General features: G+C 42.6%; 1 protein-coding gene across 1 annotated transcript in view; it reads right to left on the bottom strand.

Annotated features, from left to right (window-relative positions):
- LOC311230920 (integrin alpha-5-like) overlaps positions 1 to 22,620 on the bottom strand; it is a 165,316-nt gene that overhangs the window by 127,342 nt on the left and 15,354 nt on the right. Inside the window, exons 3-16 of the mRNA XM_084317367.1 lie at positions 18,106 to 18,206; positions 17,170 to 17,293; positions 15,608 to 15,669; positions 15,402 to 15,447; positions 15,069 to 15,194; positions 13,893 to 13,937; positions 10,802 to 10,845; positions 10,145 to 10,201; positions 6,407 to 6,459; positions 4,012 to 4,220; positions 3,358 to 3,549; positions 3,195 to 3,240; positions 2,987 to 3,100; positions 1,564 to 1,619 (exon numbers count right to left, since the gene is read on the bottom strand). Of these exons, the coding sequence (XP_084173493.1) occupies positions 1,564 to 1,619; positions 2,987 to 3,100; positions 3,195 to 3,240; positions 3,358 to 3,549; positions 4,012 to 4,220; positions 6,407 to 6,459; positions 10,145 to 10,201; positions 10,802 to 10,845; positions 13,893 to 13,937; positions 15,069 to 15,194; positions 15,402 to 15,447; positions 15,608 to 15,669; positions 17,170 to 17,293; positions 18,106 to 18,206 (1,275 nt within the window). The remainder of the gene's footprint in view (positions 1 to 1,563; positions 1,620 to 2,986; positions 3,101 to 3,194; positions 3,241 to 3,357; positions 3,550 to 4,011; positions 4,221 to 6,406; positions 6,460 to 10,144; positions 10,202 to 10,801; positions 10,846 to 13,892; positions 13,938 to 15,068; positions 15,195 to 15,401; positions 15,448 to 15,607; positions 15,670 to 17,169; positions 17,294 to 18,105; positions 18,207 to 22,620) is intronic.

The raw sequence follows: 22,620 nt of genomic DNA, 5'->3' as shown, positions 1-22,620 counted from the left end.
GTAATTTAGATTTGGGTTATTATCCCTGTAATGAAATACTACACTCGTAAAAACTATTCTGGTCGTCAACATTCAGCCTAAAACTTTGCTGCTTGGTAGAACTTTGATTTTAGTGTGTCATTATATATTTTCTTTGCAACTTCACTGATCAAATGATTTCATCATGACAACACGGCAGAAAGCTGGTTTAGCTCACGCATCCATTTCAATCCAAAATAGGATAAATCCAAGTATGTGATGGCTGAAATCCAACGTGACACATCGGCAATACAACAATGCATCGGTAATGAAAATGTATGAATTTCTGCAATCAATGTGACCACGGCTTAAGCTACCAGAGCTCACCAGGATCTTATAGCCCACCAGGCTCCCTGCACTTGATTATTCTTTTATCTGAACTGCCAGATTGACCACAGTGAGTTCCAACATATTTGCGGCCAAGGAAAGCTGTTTAAACCATACAACAGAATAGATAAATAAATATAAAATCTACAAAAGCAATGCACTCAAGTACAACGTGAACTTTAAATCCTTCTTTTGGAGCCAGAGACACGACTCTGGCAGACAGAGGAAAAGACTGGCCAAGAAGAGAACCTTGAAGAGAAGAGATAGTTCAGAGAGGATACGTTTCTTCTTTTTTTAAGCAAATGGAGGGGAGATTTCCATGTCACATGAGAGAGAGGGAGATAGTGGGTGACTGGATGACCGTGGGATCTTCCAAAAAGTTTTACTCTTCACCTCTTCCAGCACCCCCCACTTTCTCACTTTCTATCTCATCTCTCTCTCACTTCCTCTGTGAGTGATGCATCTTGCCATACCCTATACTATAGCTACAACCATACCCTATACTATAGCTACAATCATACCCTATACTATAGCTACAATCATACCCTATACTATAGCTACAACCATACCCTATACTATATCTACAATCATACACTATAATATAGCTACAAGCATACCCTATACTATAGCTATAATCATACCCTATACTATAGCTACAATCATACACTATAATATAGCTACAATCATACCCTATACTATAGCTACAATCATACCCTATACTATAGCTACAACCATACACTATAATATAGCTACAAGCATACCCTATACTATAGCTACAATCATACCCTATACTATAGCTACAATCATACACTATAATATAGCTACAATCATACCCTATACTATAGCTACAATCATACACTATAATATAGCTACAAGCATACCCTATACTATAGCTACAATCATACCCTATACTATAGCTACAATCATACACTATAATATAGCTACAAGCATACCCTATATGATAATACTTGTGTTTATAACTGCAATTTGTAACTTTGTTAAGACAGCTGCTATACTAATAGTTATTATTATTATTATTATTATTATTATTATTATTATTATTATTATTATTATTATTATTATTATTATTATTATTATGAGGGCCAGCTGTGTGTGTATGTGTGTCTGCATATGTGTGTGTCTGGTGGGTGTCTGTGTGTGTATGTGTGTTTGTGTGCATGCATGTGTCTCTGTGTGTACAGTACATGCACGCCTCACCTAGATCGGTGGGGAGGTGCTTTCCGTTAGCCGACAGGCAAAAACTGATGCTAACACTGGAATTTGGAGACAGAGAGAGAGGGGGGGGGGGGGGTGGGGGGGGAGCGAGAAAGGGGGGGGGGGGGGGGGTTAGAATGAATATCATTAATTTATAAAATAATTTCTACTTAAACACTCTCCTCCACACACAAACACACATGTGCACACACACACACACACACACACACACACACGCACACACACACACACATGCATATGCACATGCATATGCATACACACACATACTTGTCTACACCTGCGTTTATGTGTGTGTGTGTGTGTGTGTGTGTGTGTGTGTGTGTGTGTGTACACAGGTGCCTGCGCTTATGTATGCTTTCATGCACATGTTTTTGTTTACAGCGTCCATATGTTTCCCAGCACATCAGTGTACAGCTTTGCTTGTGAGTGTGTGTTGTAGTCATTTCAATGTGCACACGTGAGGGAACATGTGTTTTGACGCATGCTGTAGCTACTTGACCCTGTGCCAAACTATATCTCATTCAGTGTGAATGCCAACCCTGTCCACCCTCTCCCATGTCACCAACAACTACGCAACCTCTTCTTCTCCTCCTATCCTCCCCTCTTCTCTCTTCCCCTCTTCTCTGCTCTCTTCTCTCTTCTCCTCCCCTCCCCTCTTCTCTGCTCTCTTCCCCTCTCCTCTCCTCTCTTCTCCTCCTCTCCTCTCCACTATTCTCCTCCCCCCTCCTCTCCACTATTCTCCTCCCCCTCCTGCCCTCTTCTCTTCTCCTCTCCTCCCCTCTTCTCTGCTCTCCTCCCCTCTCTTCTCCTCTCCTCTCCTCTCCACTACCGCCACTTTTCCTCTCCTCCAACCCTTCTCCTGTCAACAGCTACTCCACCTTTCTTCCTCCTCCTGCTCCTTCTCCTCCTCCTTTCCTCCTTCTGGGTCCTCTTGTTTCCAAGGCAACAGAAACACTAGTAAACATGCAAACAAAACCTGCTTGTACCAAACCTACGAGTAGGCATTAAAATACCAGCCAGTTGGCAAACCTCTCTTATGACAGTGTAAAAAGTGTTCCATGCTTAACATGACGAATTGAACTCGCGGAAAGAGTTTCATCTAGAGTTAAAAGGGGGGTGATTTTTCCTTTTTACTGGCTCTAAGAATATTGAGTGAGTAGTTAAATGCAGCCAGGACAGGAAGCTGAACAGCCCTGGTCCAAAGTAATTTGACAATGACTCACGCAGTAACCTTTGGAAAGTTTAAATTAAACTCAGAAGCATTGCACTCTCTACCGTCACAGAGCTCTTAAAGTCATTAATTTGAAAACCATGTAAGATACTTTTTCCTTTGTTGACAGCAAGTCAAATCAAACCTCAAAATCGAAAAACATTGTTTTCAAAGGAAAAGGGCGTGTGTACAAACCAAGACACAGCGATAGTCCCGTTCCCAGTGGTCACCTCACAGTTCTTCTCCTCTGGGTTGATCATGGTAGGGTGCACTACGAGAGAAGCGCTGGCGTTTACAATTGGCCGAGCCCTAACGGGAGAAACCAACCAGAGACAAATAAGCTCAGTGTGTTTGTTAATATGTATTTGTCATGCATGCTGTGTCGCTGGGTGCTTTAACATACCTGTACAGCACTGCCTTGTCAACACCAAAAGCACCGACGATCAGATCTAAGGGAGATTAAAGTGGATTATCTTAAATTAAATCATTATCAATCATTTTACCAGAATTAATTATTTCATACCTTTTAAATAAACACATGGGAGTTGAACTCTGTTCTCTGGTACCTGGGTAGCCATTTTGATCCAGATCTCTGTTGCCACGGAGAGCATAACCAAAACTAGCAGGAAAGGAACTGGAAGCCCATTGGCCAGATAGGGTCTGGGTGGGCGTTCCCTTCAGCCCACCTGCATGTCCGTTATAAATGAGAACCAATCCCTGTTGGTCATCTCCTCCGTAAGGACAGCCGATGGCCAAGTCTGGGAGCAACCAAGAACAAACAACACAGCGTGAAACTTGTGTCCTCATATCAATGACACACTTGATCATTTTCAGTCAGAAGTCATAATTGGCCTATCTCAAACTCCGCCCCTATCAAGAAAAGAGGGCAGGGTTTGAGATAGGTTTGCAAACAAGCAGTTTTTTTTCTCTCCGTCAAAATGTAGATTTCTTTTTTGTGTTGTGGATTTCTTTCACGTTCTACAAAAACAATGTTGGGTTTCATAATCTCTACATTTAGTGATACATTCAGAATATGAATACAGTTAGTTACACATTCAACACTGGCTTGATATTAGGAGTGGAGAAATAATAAAGGTATTGTTAGAAATCATTCTGCAATGTTTCTCTCAAAATCATCATCAAATTCCAAATGCGATGCGAATCAAAACGACAGAGTCTCAGTCACAGACCCGGTCACCCATTGCATCTCCGCCACCCACCGTTGTAGCCATCCTGGTTGAGGTCCCCCAGCGGGGCCAGGGAGCTGCCGAACCTGCTGTAGACCTGGGTTCCACTGAGGTGGGGCTGGCTGGGCTCCAGCAGGAGAGGGCCCCTCTGGAGGTACACATATACACGACCCAGCTCCTCCAGACGCCCATCAGACCCCCGACGCATGAACATGGGCGCTCCCACTACCAAGTCATCCAGACTGGGGAAGAAGAGAAGAGAAGAGGAGATGAGTGGAGAGGAGAGGAGAGAGGAGAGGAGAGGAGAGGAGAGGAGAGGAGAGGAGAGGAGAGGAGAGGAGAGGAGAGGAGAGGAGAGGAGAGGATAAAAGGACAGGACAAGGTAGACATTGGAAGAGGAGTCCAGGTTGAAAGCCAACAGGGTTCTTGTATATATATTCTATGATAATAATAATAATAATAATAATAATAATAATAATAATAATAATAATAATAATAATAATAATAATAATAATAATAATAATAATAATAATAAGTCATGACATACTGTATGTCGGCAGTGTAAATGATGGTGGTGTAAGGCATGTAAAATATACACGGATAGGCATATATATCATATAATGTAGACTATCACCAATTTATCAAGCAGGTTAATTGTCTCCATTTTGGCAGACAGACATTTCTGTGAAGACACTGATCTTACGTTCGAAAGGTCAGCAGTGAAAGGAGCAACATGCAACGTGTTGTACGCGGGATTGTTCCAAGCACAGCTCTGATTGGCAGGAAAACTCCTCATTCTCATTATGTGAAGGTCACATTATGCTGGTCCTTGGAAACACTAAGATATAAACGGGGGCTAAGGACCTGACTGACAGTGTCCAGTTCTCTCCTGAAATCCACACATTGCACTGGGTTCTATTCTGAGCTAAAAAGCTAGACTTGGTTCAGGTTGTTCCTGTTAGGAGGGGACAACCTACCCTGCAAAGGCTCTCAAACTAATGTACACAGCTGCCAGTAAATACAGAATTACATCAGCCGATCATCAGCTGTTTTCGTGTTTGAATGTTGCGGACCAGATGTTCAGCTGGAACTACAATGTCGTTACCTAACAACTGAAAACACTGTTGAAACCGCAACAGTCTATCTATACGGAATGTCACATAAGTCATCTACAGGGAACTGACCAGTCACATAAAAAAATATCTCCTTGAAAACGGCCATGTTCATATGAGAATTGTCTAAGACCTCTTAACAATGAGGATACGAAAGGAGAGATGGGACAAGGGGAGGGGAGAGGAATGGAAAGTGAATACGGGCACAAGGACGATAAGTGGTATACTCATTAGACATATATGCAGGAACTGTGGTCTAGTGTTTTGAGGATAGAGAACATTCCTGGAGTTCCTTATTCGGCAGTTGTTGCTTCAATAACACTGAAAAAAACACATCTGGGGGTGGAACAAGAGGAACTGTGTAGGTATCGAAAAATCTAAATGACTTAATTTCTGCTGATAAATGAACAAGATAGTGTCTCAAAGCACCAGAACCAGAATTCTGGTTGACTGAAACCAGACCGTATAACAGTGCAAAATCTAAACAAGGCTTTAAATCATGAAATAACTAAACAATTTTCTTCTGGATTGAGAGACACGACTCTGGCAGACAGAGGAAGCGACTTTGGCCAAAAAGAGAACCTTGAACAGCAGAGGAATTTCCATGACACATACTGTAAGAGAGAGGGAGAGAGTGGGTGACTGGATGGCCGTGGGATCTTCCAAAAAGCTGTACTCTTCACCTCCAGCACCCCCCACTTTCTCACTTTCTATCTAATATCTCTCTCTCACTTCCTCTCTTTGGTGTGCGTGATGCATCTTGCCATACCCTATATTATAGCTACAATCATACCCTATACTATAGCTACAATCATACCCTATATTATAGCTATAACTATACTATAATCATACCCTATATTATATTTTATTATATATATATATATATATATATATATATATATATATATATATATATATATATATATATATATATATATATATATATATATATATGATTACAACAAGCCATTATGAAAAAAGCTTTATGACACATTACAAGTATTGATTGAATTAATACTATACCCTCCTATGCAGGATTATCTATAATGCACCATGCTTGTGACAATTCTAATGTGTTATAACTATGTATGATTATAATGCATTATGGATACAGGCTCTGTTGAATTATGTGACTCCTTTCTCTCTCTTTTTCATTCTCTCTCCCACTCACCAGTCCATACTACAATCTCTCTGACTTTTCCCCAATTCCTCCTGCCTGCACCAACACTGCCCCCCCCCCCCCCCCCCCCCCACCCCCCCCCCACCGCCCCTCCTTACCCCCCGCCCCCCACCACTCTTGCTGTCCGCTCACTCACCCATCGTTGTTGATGTCGGTGGCGGCCACGGCATAGCCAAAGTAGGACCCCATCTGGAATGCATTGAGAACAAGACAAAGTTAGCCTGTAATCACACTGTGGGGTACAGATCTCTCTCTCTTTCTTTAATTCTCTTTCTCTCTTTCACCCTCTCTCTCTCCCCGACACCGCCAGCCAGGACCTTCTCCTTCAATCAGGCCTCAAATCCCCCCCCCCCCCCTGGGCTCTCCTCTTCTCTACTTTCACACAGCTTCTGTAAGCTACAGGAGGGGTTGGGGGTCCGTGTGGGGGGGGCTTTGTTGCTCCACGGTTTAATTTCATGCCACGTATGATAGATTAAGGTAGAGTTACGTCCGTGGGTGACACTCACTTCAAAGTGATTTGTCGTCGACATGCACCGGGGTGAGTTTGGTGACCCCGCCAAGGATAAGATGGAAGGTTATGAGCTTTTTAGCGTGACCCCCTCCCCTTCGTACAAAAACAGTTAAAAAAATAAATAAATCCATTTTGGGAAACTTCAGGTGGGGTCTATTTTATTTTATTTCTTTGCTTTCTCAACATTCTTATAACTTGAGGCGCAGTTCTGTTGTATTCCAATGTTTACAAAAATTACAAATGTAAAAGTCACGTGACAATACATTTCAGACTCAATTCCATTATTGTCATCATGGATTGTACCTTTAAAGGTAGAATAATGCCATCAAACAGTGAGCTCTAAGCAAAAGAGCCCTGCTTGGTATTGCGCTTTGTTTACATTTTATTTTTTGGTCTGATGTGTGGGTTGGAGTTTAATACATTTATTATACTGTGAATCTCTCCAGACTTCTCTTGGCAGAACATGAGTTGTTGCCAACAGTAGCTACCCCTCCCACTATTCCCACTCAACTCCAATCCACACACATCAGATCCAAGACAAAACGTACAGGAAGTACAGGCTACAGACTTTCCGGTTTTGACAAAACAATTATAGAAACGTGTGAAGTGCACAATATTTCCTCGTTTAAGCCACTGCAGCGGCTTTGCCTAAAGAATTTACTACATGACCGGGACGTTCTAGCTTGTTTGCGGACAGGATTCGGGAAAAGTTTGGTCCGTTCGGAGGCAGCTTCCAGGGGGAAGTACATACACCGGAAATTCCACCCCATAGACACTTTCGGCAGTAGTTCTTTACCAGGCTTTAACTCACGGAGATAAAACTGGGAACAAGGTTATGGTAGATGTTACCTAGAAGTCACAACATTAAAGATTCTACCTTTAATGTAAAAAGTGGGCGTGGCTAAGGAGAGAGCAAGTCAGGGCTTGATTTCAGGCAACAAGGCTTTTCTTTCCTCTGACACACTGTGGGCTGGTTCCAAAGACACAGATCAAGCTTGGTCCAAGACTATTATTCTTACATTTAGCTAAAAAATAAATAAAAAATAAGATTGTTGCCAGGTATTCAATGCCAATTTTTTTTTATTGCTGATACTGATTCTGATCCATTATGGTTACTGAACGGTATATACTTAGACACTAATCGGGGAATTCTCCCGATACCCATAACCCGATTTAGCCTGGTATCAGTACCTCAGTCCAATACCAATATCAATATCAATGCATCCTTAATTTGAATCCCTGTCCACCAAGCTCTCCCTTATATCGACGAGCCAACTATGTCACATCACTGAAAGTGGAAGACATTCCAGGTATCGATGTCTCAAAAATTCAAGACACGCAGCTTTGTGGGGGAAAAAAACAAGCGGGAAAATGTCTGGCTTGGGTTCCCACATCTCCAGGGGCTCTTGGGTAAGCAGATAGACTCTCTCTAAAGTGTTTATGCAGATAGACTCTCTCTAAAGTGTTTATGCAGCTGAGTTCCTCAGTGCATTGGAGGGACCGTGGAGGGACCACTCTCAGCCCGCAGAGTCACTATGGAGTCAGCAAGGCAGAAGTTTACTTCAGATCACTGCTGCTCAGAACCTAACAGTTTACACAGCACCCTCCACCCATTTAGACTGAGAGTGCTGGCCAGCCGGCAAAGTTTACCTCCATCATTGAAAACACACATGTATGTAGGCCTATAGGCTACATTTTGCATACACATGCATTTTGAAGTAACACACGTGGACGCATACGGAAATGTACACACGCACATGTGCGTAGTGGTGCAGTTAAAAGGGCACTTTGCCAAAAAGACAATGCACATAAATGCATTATTTTGCACATAATAGAATAGAAAGCTTTATTGTCATTGTACCAATACAACTCAATTAGGAGTGGTACTCCTGATCAGTGTAGTTAAAAACAAGATAAACAGGACAACTACAATACATATTCATCCCTCCATGCTACACATATCATTCTCTCCATACTACACATATCACTCACACAGTACCCATAGTTCCTCACAACACACATTGCTAAAAGTAATTAAAAGTGCAGGTCAGTATAAAAGATGTATATACAAAATTCCAACATCATGAATATAGTATATCAATGTGAATATAGATCTCAAACATGTCCAAAAACTCACAGTTTTGCACACATTTAGTTTGACAATTTGTTTGAATATGGCCACCAGTCATGTCATCGTGGGGGATATTTAATCCTTGTGTTGTGTTAATTGCAGCTAAATGAAATTATAAGGTAGCAGTATTTCTTCTTCTTGATTGATTCATCTACATCATTTAATTGAGCTGTAATTAACACAACACAAGGATTCAATGTCCCAGATGACATCACTGGTGGCCCTATTCAAACTCACTTACTCTCAATAACTGTCAAACTAAATGAATGTGTGCACAGCGGGTGGACGTGTGTGAGATTATGTGTAAAATAAAAGCATTGTTTTTCAGCAAAGTGCTCCTTTAAGGGTTTAAGGGTTACTTGTTTCTCTGGGCACAATACTGTAGGAAAGGAATATCTTCACACTGGATTACAGCTCCCAATACCTTATTAACTAAAAAGTTTCAACCCAATAGGGTCATCATCAGGCATCTATTTCTATAGGATGTTATACCTCCACAGCAGTATATATCCTCACCTACTACCTCACCACTGGTGAACAGACACATGTCTAGACGAGCACAATCCTACATTTCACAAATACCAACAATTACAACAAGGTATTCTCCCCTATATGATTCATCCCAGAGTTCCTGACTTAATGGCACAGAGCCAGAGTGCTTGTCTCTCATCCGCTGTACCGTCTCCCCAATTAAGTTCACAACCCCCGACCCCCCTGACCCCCCAACCCCCCCAATCCCAAACTCTGCATGAATAAAACCCTGCTGAGTCCATGGTAATAATAATAATAGAAGGAGAAGTGCTGTGTGTACAGTATGCTGCTGCTGCTCGGCTACCTCTGGTTTTGATTCACGACTTATAGAATCCATGAGCTGTGAGTTCACCTCTGATCCTGGTATAGGGCTCCTCTCCAGAGGGCAAATTCCTTCTGCTTCAACTACCCCCTCATCACACACATGCATGGACACACATATACACACTCTCTTGCACGCATACACACATGCACACGCACACGCACACACACACACACACACACACACACACACACACACACACACACACACACACACACACACACACACACACACACACACACACACACACACACACACACACACACACACACACACACACACACACACACACACACACACACACACAGCTCACCAGGTCACCAAAAACAGAGGCATGGAAAGAATACTGAAAATCCCCATACAGATGTGTGCTTCATACCTGCTCCCCAGTCAAGTTCAGCAGAGAGGTCAGGTCTCCTCCATTCAGTATGGATACCTACATGAGGGACAGAGAGTCAATGTAATTTAGCCTGCTACTGTAACTATTTATTACATGATTATTAATGTAGGCATTGGCTCCACCTTTTAAATATATAATATGTTTTCAGTCGGAAGGTGCAACGACTCGTTTTCTAATCAGTGATGTTTATCATACTGTTTATCATACTGTTCATTTTCTTCATATTTTACTAAAACAATGTGATCTCTGAATACTGTTGATCATATTTTACAATGACTTAACCACAGTGTATTGCATTATAACAAACATGTATTGGTGACACTAATATTCAGTGGAAGATGTCTAGCTTGATATTAATATAAATAATAAATGTATTGTTAATCTACTCTTTTCAACAGCCTATACTGCGACTGTGAATAGCTTGCTTGAAAATACAAGTTGAGACGACTTGTGATTTCTTTCTTTTCTTTTTACAGTGTACATAAAACTCAAAATATGCATGTGGGTCAACGGGAATGATAATGATAGGGCAAACCACATATTATGAAATGTTTTAATAAATATTCTTATAGACATTTCTCTCCTGTAATAATTATGTCAGTGTAAAATGTGTAATGAAACGTGAGGACTCCTTACTAAACCATACAGCATGAGTCCTTTGGGGACTCCTGTGACAAAATCTGTAAAGAGAGAGAGAACAAGAGGCTAGAGGTGAAGATGAAGACAAAGGGAAATAGTCAACTACAGTAGGAACTGAATTGTTGGAAATTAAAATAGACAGATGAATTAAAGTTAATTTCTCCAGTACTGTAGGCCATATCAGTGAGTTCAGTGACTAAAGACCAGATCCATACGAGATTTTTTAACCACCTAAATTTTGGGTATACATCAGACCGACAATATGTCATCCGCACAGAATTTTGATTGCTATGCCTCTTTTTGGGGGATTAGACGCCGTTTGTTCAGAAACTACAATATTATACGATATAAAGATTCATAAACATGATATTAAATGCTAGTTTCATGCTGTTTTAATGCTAAATCATGCAGTGATAAGATCGTCATGCATATGTGATTTTCTCTTTATTATTAAAACAGCCTGGGGTCAAATTTACCCCAAATAACACAAAGTGTGTTCAGGACATTGAAAACACATCGTTGTGTTAATGTTATGTTTACCCATTTGTCCTCATTAACTTAGGAAAAGTCATGAAATAATAAGCAAAAAAGATGATGTAAACCATTTATTTAGATATGTTAAACATTGAATGGGGTCAAATTGAAAACAGGAGGGTTAATATATATATACATTTAGACCTATTTCTGGATATTATCCTTATACAGTCTTGGAATTGCATGAGTTGTATGATTGTACGATTTTCGTTTTTAAACGTGACTTCACAATATAAATTACCTATTGTGACCTCAAGGATAATCACAGACCTCCGAATAATAGAAAGTTTACAACCAGACCTAGGCCCTTCAGAAGATGTATGACCTCAACTAAGTGACAGTGAGTGGGATTTTTCAGGAAGGAGTGATCGCCATCCAATTGCCGAAATGGCCAATATTTTAACCTTTGCTCTCCAAGATCTTGAGGTCGTACTGCTGTCTTTTGGACAGTTAAAAATTCTCAAAAATGTGTTTGAAATTGCACCAAAGCTGTGTAACTAATGGCATCAACGCAAAAGATGCTGGAGCAACACCAACATTTTTCCCCCACCTGACTCCATCCCTCCCACCCCTTTTACTGCCTTCGCCCCAGTTGACTCCTCCTTCATCATGGACCTCATGACCACCTCCAAGACCACTACCTGCTCCCTTGACCCCCTACCCACTACTCTCACCAAAGCCTGCCTCCCTGCTCTCATCCCCCACCTCACCGCCCTTTTCAACCAGTCACTATCCCTAGGCCCACGTCCCCTCCCCCTATAAACTCGCCGCTGTCACCCCTGTCCTCAAAAAACCCACTCTTGACCCATCCAGCCTCTCCAACTACCGCCCCATATCCAATCTTCCTTTTTTCTCAAAAACACTGGAACGTATTGCTGCCTCCCAACTCCACTCCCATCTCCAGTCCAACACCCTCTATGAACCCCTTCAGTCTGGCTTCCGTCCCGCTCACAGCACCGAAACTGCACTGGTTAAGGTCATCAACGACCTCCTCATCTCCGCTGACTCCGGTGCCCTCAACATCCTGATCCTACTCAATCTCAGTGCAGCCCTTGACACAGTGTGTCACTCCATCCTCCTCCAAAGGCTGCACCAACTGGGTGTTGAGGGCACAGCACTTGGCTGGTTCTCCTCCTACCTCACAGACAGACACCAATTCATATCCCTCTCCGGCCACACCTCCTCCCCCTCCCCAGTCACACAGGGGGTCCCCCAAGGCTCAGTCCTTGGCCCCCTGCTCTTCATCTGCTACATTCTCCCCCTTGGTCACATCATCCGTAAATACCACCTCAACCTCCACTGTTACGCTGACGACACCCAAATCTACATCAGTACACAATCCCCCCACAGCCCACCCCTCAGTCACATCGAATCCTGCATCACCGAACTCCAAACTTGGATGACTCACAACTTCCTCAAACTGAACAGTGACAAGACTTCTCATCATTGGCACCAAAACCACCCTCACCAGATCCGGACCCATCACACTCACCATCAACGACTCCACCATCACCCCCTCCCCCCTAGTCCGCAACCTTGGTGTCCTCCTTGACCCCACCCTCTCATTTGACCCCCACGTCCGCTCCATCGTAAAAATATCCTACTTTCACCTCCGCAACATCGCAAAAATCCGTCACTGCCTCTCCCCCCCCGCTGCTGAATCCCTCATTCACGCCTTCATCTCCTCCCGCCTGGACTACTGCAACTCCCTCCTCACTGGTATCACCTCCCGCTCCCTCCATAAACTACAAATGGTCCAAAATTCAGCCGCCCGCCTCCTCACTAACACCCGGTCCCGCGAACACATCACTCCTGTCCTCCACTCCCTCCACTGGCTCCCGATCAAACACTGCATTAACTTTAAAACACTCCTCCTCACTTTCAAAGCCCTCCACAGCCTGCCCCCCCCCCTACCTGACTGATCTCCTTCTCCCCTACCGCCCCACCCGTTCCCTCCGGTCCTCCTCCACTGCCTCCCTCACTGTCCCGACATCCAAGCTTAAAAACTTCGGAGATCGGGCCTTCTCTCGTACTGCACCCTGACTCTGGAACTCCCTCCCCCAGTCCATCAGAGACTCCCCTACACTCTCCACCTTCAAAGCTCGCCTCAAAACCCACCTGTTCTCCCTTGCCTTCAACCCCCCCCACCCCTAAACCCCCCCCTCCCCTCCAACCTGATTGATGTCTGTCTCCAGTCTTTTTTGTGCTATCAGGCTGTCTCCCCTGTTCCCCCCATGGTCTCATGTTCCTTTTGTTTTTGTTTCTTTGTTGTTTTTGTTTTTGTTTCTTTGCTTTCGTTTCTTTGTTTGTACTCCTGCTCCCGACTACTGTCAGCGACTTCGGGTTATTGAGAAGCGCTATATAAATTAAATGAATTATTATTATTATTAAGAGCAACATATTACACATAAGTTGAACATGGGAATGGTCATTACAGGTAAATTACATAATGTCCCAAGCCCCCCCCCCCCCCCCCCCAAAGGACTTAGACTTCAGAGGTGTGTGGGGTAAGCAGACCACGTCTGGCTCTCAGTACTGGAAATATGACCCTCACCTTCTACATCATCCCCACTGAACTCCCCCCCAGCCACAGAATAACCTGGAACACACAGAGAGAGAGAGAGAGAGAGAGAGAGAGAGAGAGAGAGAGAGAGAGAGAGAGAGAGAGAGAGAGAGAGAGAGAGAGAGAGAGAGAGAGAGAGAGAGAGAGAGAGAAAGAGAGAGAGAGAGAGAGATAGAGAGGAGAATGAGATGAGAGAGATAGATAGAGGTAGAGAGGAGAGTATTATTACTCTTCTACTGAAGTATTCAGGCATTCAGATGATGAGCCACACAAGCCAACATTACAGTTGTGCAATTATTAGTACTACTGGGAATGTTACATCATCTCCAAGTACACAGTACACACCCTCTAGCCTACTGTCTTTAATGTACACAACACTCCAACTGTAAGTCTTTTAGGTAATGATATTTTAAAACATCATTCATTATGAAAACTAAAAGTGGACCTGTGCAGTTTCTTCCATCTGAAGGACTTGAGGCTTTAAGTTGTATCACCATCAAGCAGAAAATAGATAAAGACAAAAACATAACGGAGGTAATCGAATTGACTTTGAACGGCAAAACCAAAAGTGACAAAAAAATGTATTCCCCCACCCATTTCAATATTCCATCCAAGGCAATGGATTTATATTATACATTGAATATAATGGAATACATTTTTTTTTTTATCCACTTTTTCTCCCATTCTCTATATTTTCTCCCATCCCAATTTCGTATCATCCAATTCAACCCTCCCCTGTCACGAACGCTGTTTCTTGCCTCCCACAAGCCGGCTGCAATGTGGACTAAGTCATACATAGCACAAGTCCCCTCCGGTACTTGAGGTAACAGCAGTCGCATCTTTTCACCTGCGCAGCTCGATCTCTCAGTGGCGAGGAGTAACGCGTGGGAGGCTCACGCTGCCCCCGACACTTCCTGATTCTACTGCGCAGGCGCACCAACCGACCTGTAGGAGTCGCTGTCCACAACGCCCGATCCCCACCCATCAGTTTCCCACCCCCTAATACGGCCAATGTGTATTAGTATGAACGACCAGCTAAACTGAAAGCAATGTGGAGCGCTGGGCTCGAACAGGCAAGCCCAGCGTCTCCGTCATTTGTGGCGAGTGCCTTGCCCACTACGCCACGTAGCCGCCCATATAATGGATTAATTTATACTACTGTCTCACCCAGGTAACTGTCGTCATAGCTGCCCTGCACCTGTCGGGTCTGAATCTGCCCAGCGACAGAAAGCAGGAAGTACGAGGGGTAGTAGGCCTTGACGATCTCCTCCGTGGTGGCTGAGATCAACTGACCTACAGGATAGGATGGGTGGCAAGCGGTTAAACATCAAAGGGGTTAAAACAAGAGGAGTGACCTTTGAACTTCTTTGGGGTTTTAACACAATGCGTCATTCACTGATGAATGATGATGCAGTATGGTCTCTTGAGACCAGGAGCTAGATAACTTAAGATTTCATGAATAAATAAAAAAAAATCCATGTCACATATTTGTGAGCTCACCTTGCCAGTAAAAGCTTCCCGGTCCTCCAAGTACAACCTTCCCATCCTGAACCAACAAACAGTAGTTCAGCGCAGAGAAACTGTGGTGTAATTTTCTCTATCTGGGGATTTCTGCTCATCTGCTACAATACTGAATGCACATATCTGAGGTGTCAAGTCTATATACAGTAGAAACCAACAGAAATGGTGGACCGACTTTCACTTACCTTGGTGAAATCAGCGCTGAACCCCCCCTGGCAGTAGCCTTGACCGGCTGGGCCATGTCTCTCTGTGATGAATAGCACCAAAACAAACATGAAACACGTGTAACTTTCTAAATTAAATAGTGCTTTTCAAACTTTTCTTCTGGGATACACATTTTAACAAGACTCTTTCCATCCATTTTAGAAAATGCTTTGTTTTTTGTTAAAAATTTGAAGTAATTTCAGTGCATAATGAAGCATATGCAGACATGTTGGAAGTAGAAATTACTGGCTTTGTTAGCAATGCAAGTGGAGGTCTCCAGAAACTCACATTTAAGTCCTTCTTAACTATGTTGTGAAACAGTTAGGAAGCTTTTTGGAAGCAGCTGAATGGTATTTTTCAGAGACATGCTTCATTCTCCATAAGCTTCCAGCAGAATGTCAACAACACAGAAATAATGTAATGGGGGTACTAGGGGTGGGAATCGCCAGAGACCTCACGATACGATACTATCGCGATACTTGCGTCACGATACGATAGTATCGCGATACTAAATATATCACGAGTATTGTGGATTTTTTTATTTTCTTATTTTTTTTAAACAAATTTTATTTATTACCTTTTTTCAACTGCAAAGTAAAACTTTGTCAACATGTTTTATCTAATAAAATAAAGTTCAGTCTGTTCATCTCACTTCAATAATTTTTATTGCATGGTATTTTCTCAAGCAGACAGATGTAAACACTGTAATCTGTGTTGCATGTACCTGACAAACTGAACTGTTTGTATTACAGTCATATTCCAACTTAACTGAATGCACATGTGTGTGTGTGGACTACTGTACTATTACAGGTATTGAAATGAACAATGCAATTTCCTTATACAAAAAATTTAAAAAAAATTATCTTTTTTTATGAATAAATAAATATCGATACTTGGCGTCCCTGTATCGATACAGTATCGCGATACTACTACGTATCGATTTCCCCCCCCCACCCCTAGGGTGTACGGTAATTCAGGGACATGCTTGTGTGTATGTTTTGCACAATGTCAGCACCTTTTTAAAAACGTTGGTGTCACACACTGTTATTTCCTGAACAAACGTAACACATGGACGTAACATGGAATCAAAACAGGCAAAACTCTCAAGTGGCTCCATATTGTCTGTTATCATTTAAGAGTGGGGCCTACTCTAAGTACCCAACATTTTATGGCCCTTGTAATTAAGATCCCATGTGTGGAAGTCGATAATTACATGAAATGCCAGGTGTAGATCCATATGGGATTAGAAATGACTATGGGATGTCCAAGTTCATTCAAAAACAATGGGAAATTGGCTATAACTTTTAGCGGGGTAGCTGGAGAAAAATCACAGAATGTCTTTGAATTAATAGGGTTGTGAGGTAACAATTACTAAACACCAGACCTCCCCCTGGTTCTACTAATGCTGTCTGGAGGGCTCTATACTATAATATTTCCAAGGGCCACTCGACTGTCTTTTATGGACTGTAAAAAGGCCCTCTCAGGCCAGACTTTACATACAGTACCGCTGGTGCAAATCAGTGAAGTGAACAGTGAACATTACCTGTTCGACAGGGTGCGTACTCCACAAATGTTCTGAGGTTGTCCACGGAGAGGTAGCAGGTTCCTGTGGCGTCAGAGAAAGGAGTGTCATGCTCTGTCCTCCAGTAGTACCTCGGAGCACAAGCCTGTGAAGGAGAGAGAGGGACGGCTGGGTGAGACAAAGAGTACAAGCCTGGGAGGGACAGAGAGACCCTTCAATCATTTCTAGGGATGTCCCCCGATCCCGATCAGAGAAATGTAATATCCTGATCCGATCCTTGCACACTTCAAGTATATTAAAGTTAAATAAAACCAATCCAATAGGTAAGATATGCTTGGTAATTGAATAGTTCTGCTTAAAGAAAAAAATAATCAAAGATTTTTTCCATTTATTTTTTAATAAAAACGTATCATTACCAATCAATTAAAATATGCCATTATTGGTAAATGGCAAATGGCTTCTTTTTTGTATAGCGCTTTTATCCAAAGCGCTTTACAATTTGTTATTCACATTTTTACCCATTCACTCACATATTCACTCACACATTCACACACCGATGGCGGAGGCAACCATGCAAGGTGCCAACCTGCTCATCGGGAGCAATTAGGGGTTAAGTGTCTTGCTCAAGGACACATCGACACGCTGCCCGGGAGGAGCGGGAATCGAACCGGGAACCTCCGGATTGCCAGACGACTGCTCTACCTCCCGAACCACTGTCGCACTGTCGCCCCATATTGGCTCTGATTCTGTTGTGTCCGATCCAATGGGGATATCCCTAATAATTTTTGCTACTTCATCCATACTTTATGCATTGGAATCCAGTTTACCCTTCTCTGGCTTACATGAGTACTTTGACGAGGATTGTTCTACCATAAGGTCGGAACGTGGCCACAGCCTTACAGCTCGACACAGTTTAGTTCACTGAAACCCAACCAACTCATCTAGAACCATTCTTACCAGAACGGAGTCGCCATGGGAACGCACGGTGGCCCCGAACCACTGATGAGACTTGAACTCCACCTGGGTGTCAGCGTCATTGATGTAAAAATGACGATCACCTGAGGGTATGAGAGGGTAAAAGAGAAATTGCATTTTTATACATCATCCATTAGTAGAACTATGGTTACTGGGAAACATTGCTGGTATATCATTAATTAAACCTCTAGCTTCTTAGAAAGTGAACCCTGTGAAGAGGAGACTTTGGTGTGATCAGGGGATTCCAATTCTACATTTCTCGAACCCCCCCCCCCCCACCCTGATGTTTGAGTTGGCGGGGCTGCATTCACGACCGTTCCCCACATGTCCTTTTAACATGGAACTTTTATGACCTCGGTCCCTGGGCCTGACGTCTTAATCCATCCACCGTGCTACAGGCAGACATCAAACAGCTCGGAGAGGACATGGACCGGGTTGTTACTGTAACCCAAGCGTCTGTCCTTCATTGTCTGGGCCTGTTTTAGGAAGGGGGCCTGGTTACTAAGCAGAGCTACAGAGAGGTTAGGGGGGGGGCGGGGGGTAGTCAGCCTAACTGTAATAAAGCTTGGAAGTTGGCAGTACAGACTCTACAGTACATGTTCTTTCACTCTTAAAGAACCTGATGTTTATCTAATTCATCTCAATTAGACGATGGAAATGTCATTATTTTAGACAGCCATTGCTGGTCAAATATACATTCCTGAGTCCAGTAAAAACATTTTAATAACCAAGGCATTTGACACTATTGATGAATATCAAATACTGTTGAATAGGCTGTCTGAGATAGGTTTGTCCACAGTTTCAGGACACAGTGTGTTAACTGTAAATACATGAGTGCCACAAGGTTACATTTTGGGGCCATTGCTTTTGACTATTTATGTAAATGAGTTATATGAACACATAGATGATGCAAAATCCAATTTATATGCAGATGGTACCATAATCTATTGCTCTGCTCCCACCATATCTGAGGCTGTATTTAAATGACAAAAAATACCATTCAAAACTATTTAATTAAGCTTAAACTTCTTAATGCAGATAGAAGATAAGTTGATGTTTTTTTTTTAATCCAAAATCAGTGTTCCACTGTATTGTAGTGTTTCAAATCACTACAATACAAAACAGGGTGATAGAGGTGGTGTCATCTTCCAAGTATCTAGGGTTCCTTCTTGATTGTCAATGAACGATTGTCTTTTAAACTCTATATTGAACAACTAGCAAAGAAATGTGAACTTAAATAGGGTTTTTTAATTTAGAAACAGGGCTTGTTTCAGCAAAAGAGTGGCTTGTATTATGTTACTTTATTTTTATATTGGATTATGGTGATGTTTTATATATACTGTAAATGCTCCAGAATCACATCTTCCTCCTTTAGACACAATATAGATTGCTGCTTTATGATTTGTAACAAACAGCTCATCCCTCACACATCACTGTGTGATTAATTGTCAGGTCAGTCATCCCTGGCCATAAGAAGACATACATTGGTATTTGTTTGTACACAAAGCCATCCTGTGGCAACTACCAACTTACGTAAGCAGCACTGTACTCATTCAACCAAGAGATGGACATTACAATCTGAGATCACAAAATAATATCTCATATCATGTTCCTACTGTGAAAACTGAATTTGGGAAACATGTGTTCAGCTATGCTGCTCCATTCTCCTAAAAAGATTTGAAGCTAGATTACCCTAATTGGAATTAGTCATTTTAAAGAAAAGATTGCTTGCTATGGAGTGCTCATGTTTTAAATGTAGTATTTTTTCATTAAAATGTGAAATGTTCTCAACTTTTTTGTATGTATGTGCTATAGTATCTATATTTAATTTTTATTATTATTATTATTATCTTCTATCTGTGTGCTGCCTTCTTGGCCAGGGCCCACTTGAAAAATACCAGAGTGATTACCCTGGTTAAATAAAAGATAAATAAATTAAATTCAAACCAGAACCCATAGCAATACACTCACATCATATGGGGGTAATCATACGAATGAGTTTGTTTCACAAAAACTGCTTACATCCTCTTCCAAGTATAGTAATTACAAGCTGGAAACTCAAGGTTTGTCAGCAGACACATGGAGAATTTAGTCTTGGGCAAAAACAATCCCATGACATCATTTTGCAATTTTTTTTTCTTCTAAATCATTCTAAAGAAAACATTGAAGCAAATAACTGTAAACAAAATGAGAAGATAAAACTTAATAGCATCAACAATAACACAACAAATAGGGAAGTTTTGCACTCTTTATGAGTTCAGAGTGGGTCTGAACTCACTACCGACTATTAACCCCATGTTGAACTCTTGCAGGTTTCTACAAATTCTATCTTGAATTTCTAGAATTTCGTAGATTTATTAACCAGTAGCCATTGTGACATCATCAGTAGAATATTCAGTTCTCAAAATTCTAATCTCACATGTGAGATCATACGTATTCTTTCATGGATGAACTGCCCTTTAAATGAGTTAACTTGATTGCGGTTGTGATGGATTTGCCTGCTTGTACCTGAGCGGTGACATTAGCCTCTCTTCATCACAGCTCAGTGACTGTCTGCTTCAACTGCGTCTGGACTGTGTCCTCAAACACCATAACCCCCCCCCACACACACCTTGTGCATTGGGAAATAATGGGCTGTAAGCACAATGCAAGGAACACTCTGGAGCTGTGTGTGTGTGTGTGTGTGTGTGTGTGTGTGTGTGTGTGTGTGTGTGTGTGTGTGTGTGTGTGTGTGTGTGTGTGTGTGTGTGTGTGTGTGTGTGTGTGTGTGTGTGTGTGTGTGTGTGTGTGTGTGTGTGTGTGTGTGTGTGTGTGTCTGTGTGTGTTCTTGTGTGCATGTGACTGTGCAGTATCAAGTTTCAGAAGCTGACTGCAGACATAGCGCATGTTAGTAAACAGATCATAGGGCCGTGTTTATGCATGTACACAATTTTTGTATAGATGTGACTCCAAGTCTGTGTATACACCTCCAGCTATGGGTCTGTGTTTACACCTCCAGCTATGGGTATGTGTTTACACCTCCAGCTATGGGCCTGTGTATACACCTCCAGCTATAGTAATGCGAGGACATAGTGTGTGTATGTGTATGGGTGTGTGAGTACACGTTGTGTGTTGTCGGTGTGTACGTGTCTACACCCAGTGCAGTATGTGAGGCGTGAGCGCGCGTGATAACTCAAGACCCTTTGATCCCGAAACAGTGGTCCTTATCACTTCCTGCTTATCAGATGGGACAGAGATTACTTCACAGGCAGAGTTAGGGGCAGCCCCGGGATACCTCAGGGGTCCTTGTCCCCATAATGACTTTGGCCTAATTAAAGAGTGCTTTCAACCAGCGAGAAATCAAGGCTCTGTGGAAACACTGCAAACATGAGCCCAAAATGAAGGCCTTCCAGTGGGATGGAGAGAGGAGAGGGGCTCAGCCAGTGTTAAAGGGGAACTATCTTATAAATTGCCTTTTCCAGTGTTTAGCATTGTTTTCTAGCAATGTGGGGTTGTAGCAACACTATCTATGTCGCAAATAAAAAGAATTGCGCATTCCTCCAGTTCAGATGAGACAAGGTCCTCCCCCACTGAACCAAGCCATTCTGATTTGACTGGTTCGCTGACGTGAATTAGGCACTGATCTGTAGGGATGGGTACCGAATTTGGTACTTTTAAAGGTACTTACCGAAACACGTCGGTACTACCGAGTATCGATTCACGTGAGATACCGTTGTCGGTACTGTAAACAAAACAAAAGAAAATTGACGCTTACCTAGGATTTGACTTGATTCAACAACAAAACGGTCGAAAGTGTGGTTATTTTTTTTCCATCATTCTGAGGTAGGTAGATTACATTTTTAGAGACTAAAGTACAGAAAAAAGGTACCGTTGGGTACCGGTATCGATTCACAGGTACCGGTACCGGTACCGTATCGGTTCAAATGTGAACGGTACCCATCCCTACTGATCTGCATATATCAGCCCCTGGTTGTAGCCACCGCCCACAATCAACAATTCGCTCAACAACGGAGCGAGTGGAAATAATGGGAAAGCGGTTTCCCTGTCACTGACACTTCCTCAAACAGGTTGACGTGACGCGAATGCTGATAGAGAGAGCGAGAGTGAGAACGAGCGAGTGAGAGAGAGAGAGAGGGAGAAACAGACAGATAGAGAGAGGGAGAGAGAGGCTCTCATATGGTGCAACTCGAGTCGTCTCGGAGCATTTACACACACTGCCGACTGCGTGTGTGTGGGGTAACACACGCACGCTCTCTGAGCATCTCTCCTCTCTCTCTCTCCCTCTCTCTATCTGTCTCTCCCTCTCTCTCTCTCTCTCTCTCTCTCTCTCTCCCCCTCTCTCTCGCTCGCTCGTTCTCTCTCGCTCTCTCTCTATCAGCACTCGCGTCACGTCAACCTGTTGCAAAATATCATAGCGCACACGCACACGTGACACGCATATTCCGATCCGTGCAATAATATTCACGGGGTATATATTGTCATTTGAAACAAGTTACC

The sequence above is a fragment of the Notolepis coatsorum genome (genome assembly GCF_963971535.1).
Source record: "Notolepis coatsorum genome assembly, chromosome: 6".
Taxonomy (NCBI): domain Eukaryota; kingdom Metazoa; phylum Chordata; class Actinopteri; order Aulopiformes; family Paralepididae; genus Notolepis; species Notolepis coatsorum.
The sequence above is the reverse complement of the archived record's forward strand: the minus strand, read 5'-3'. Positions and strand labels throughout refer to the sequence as shown.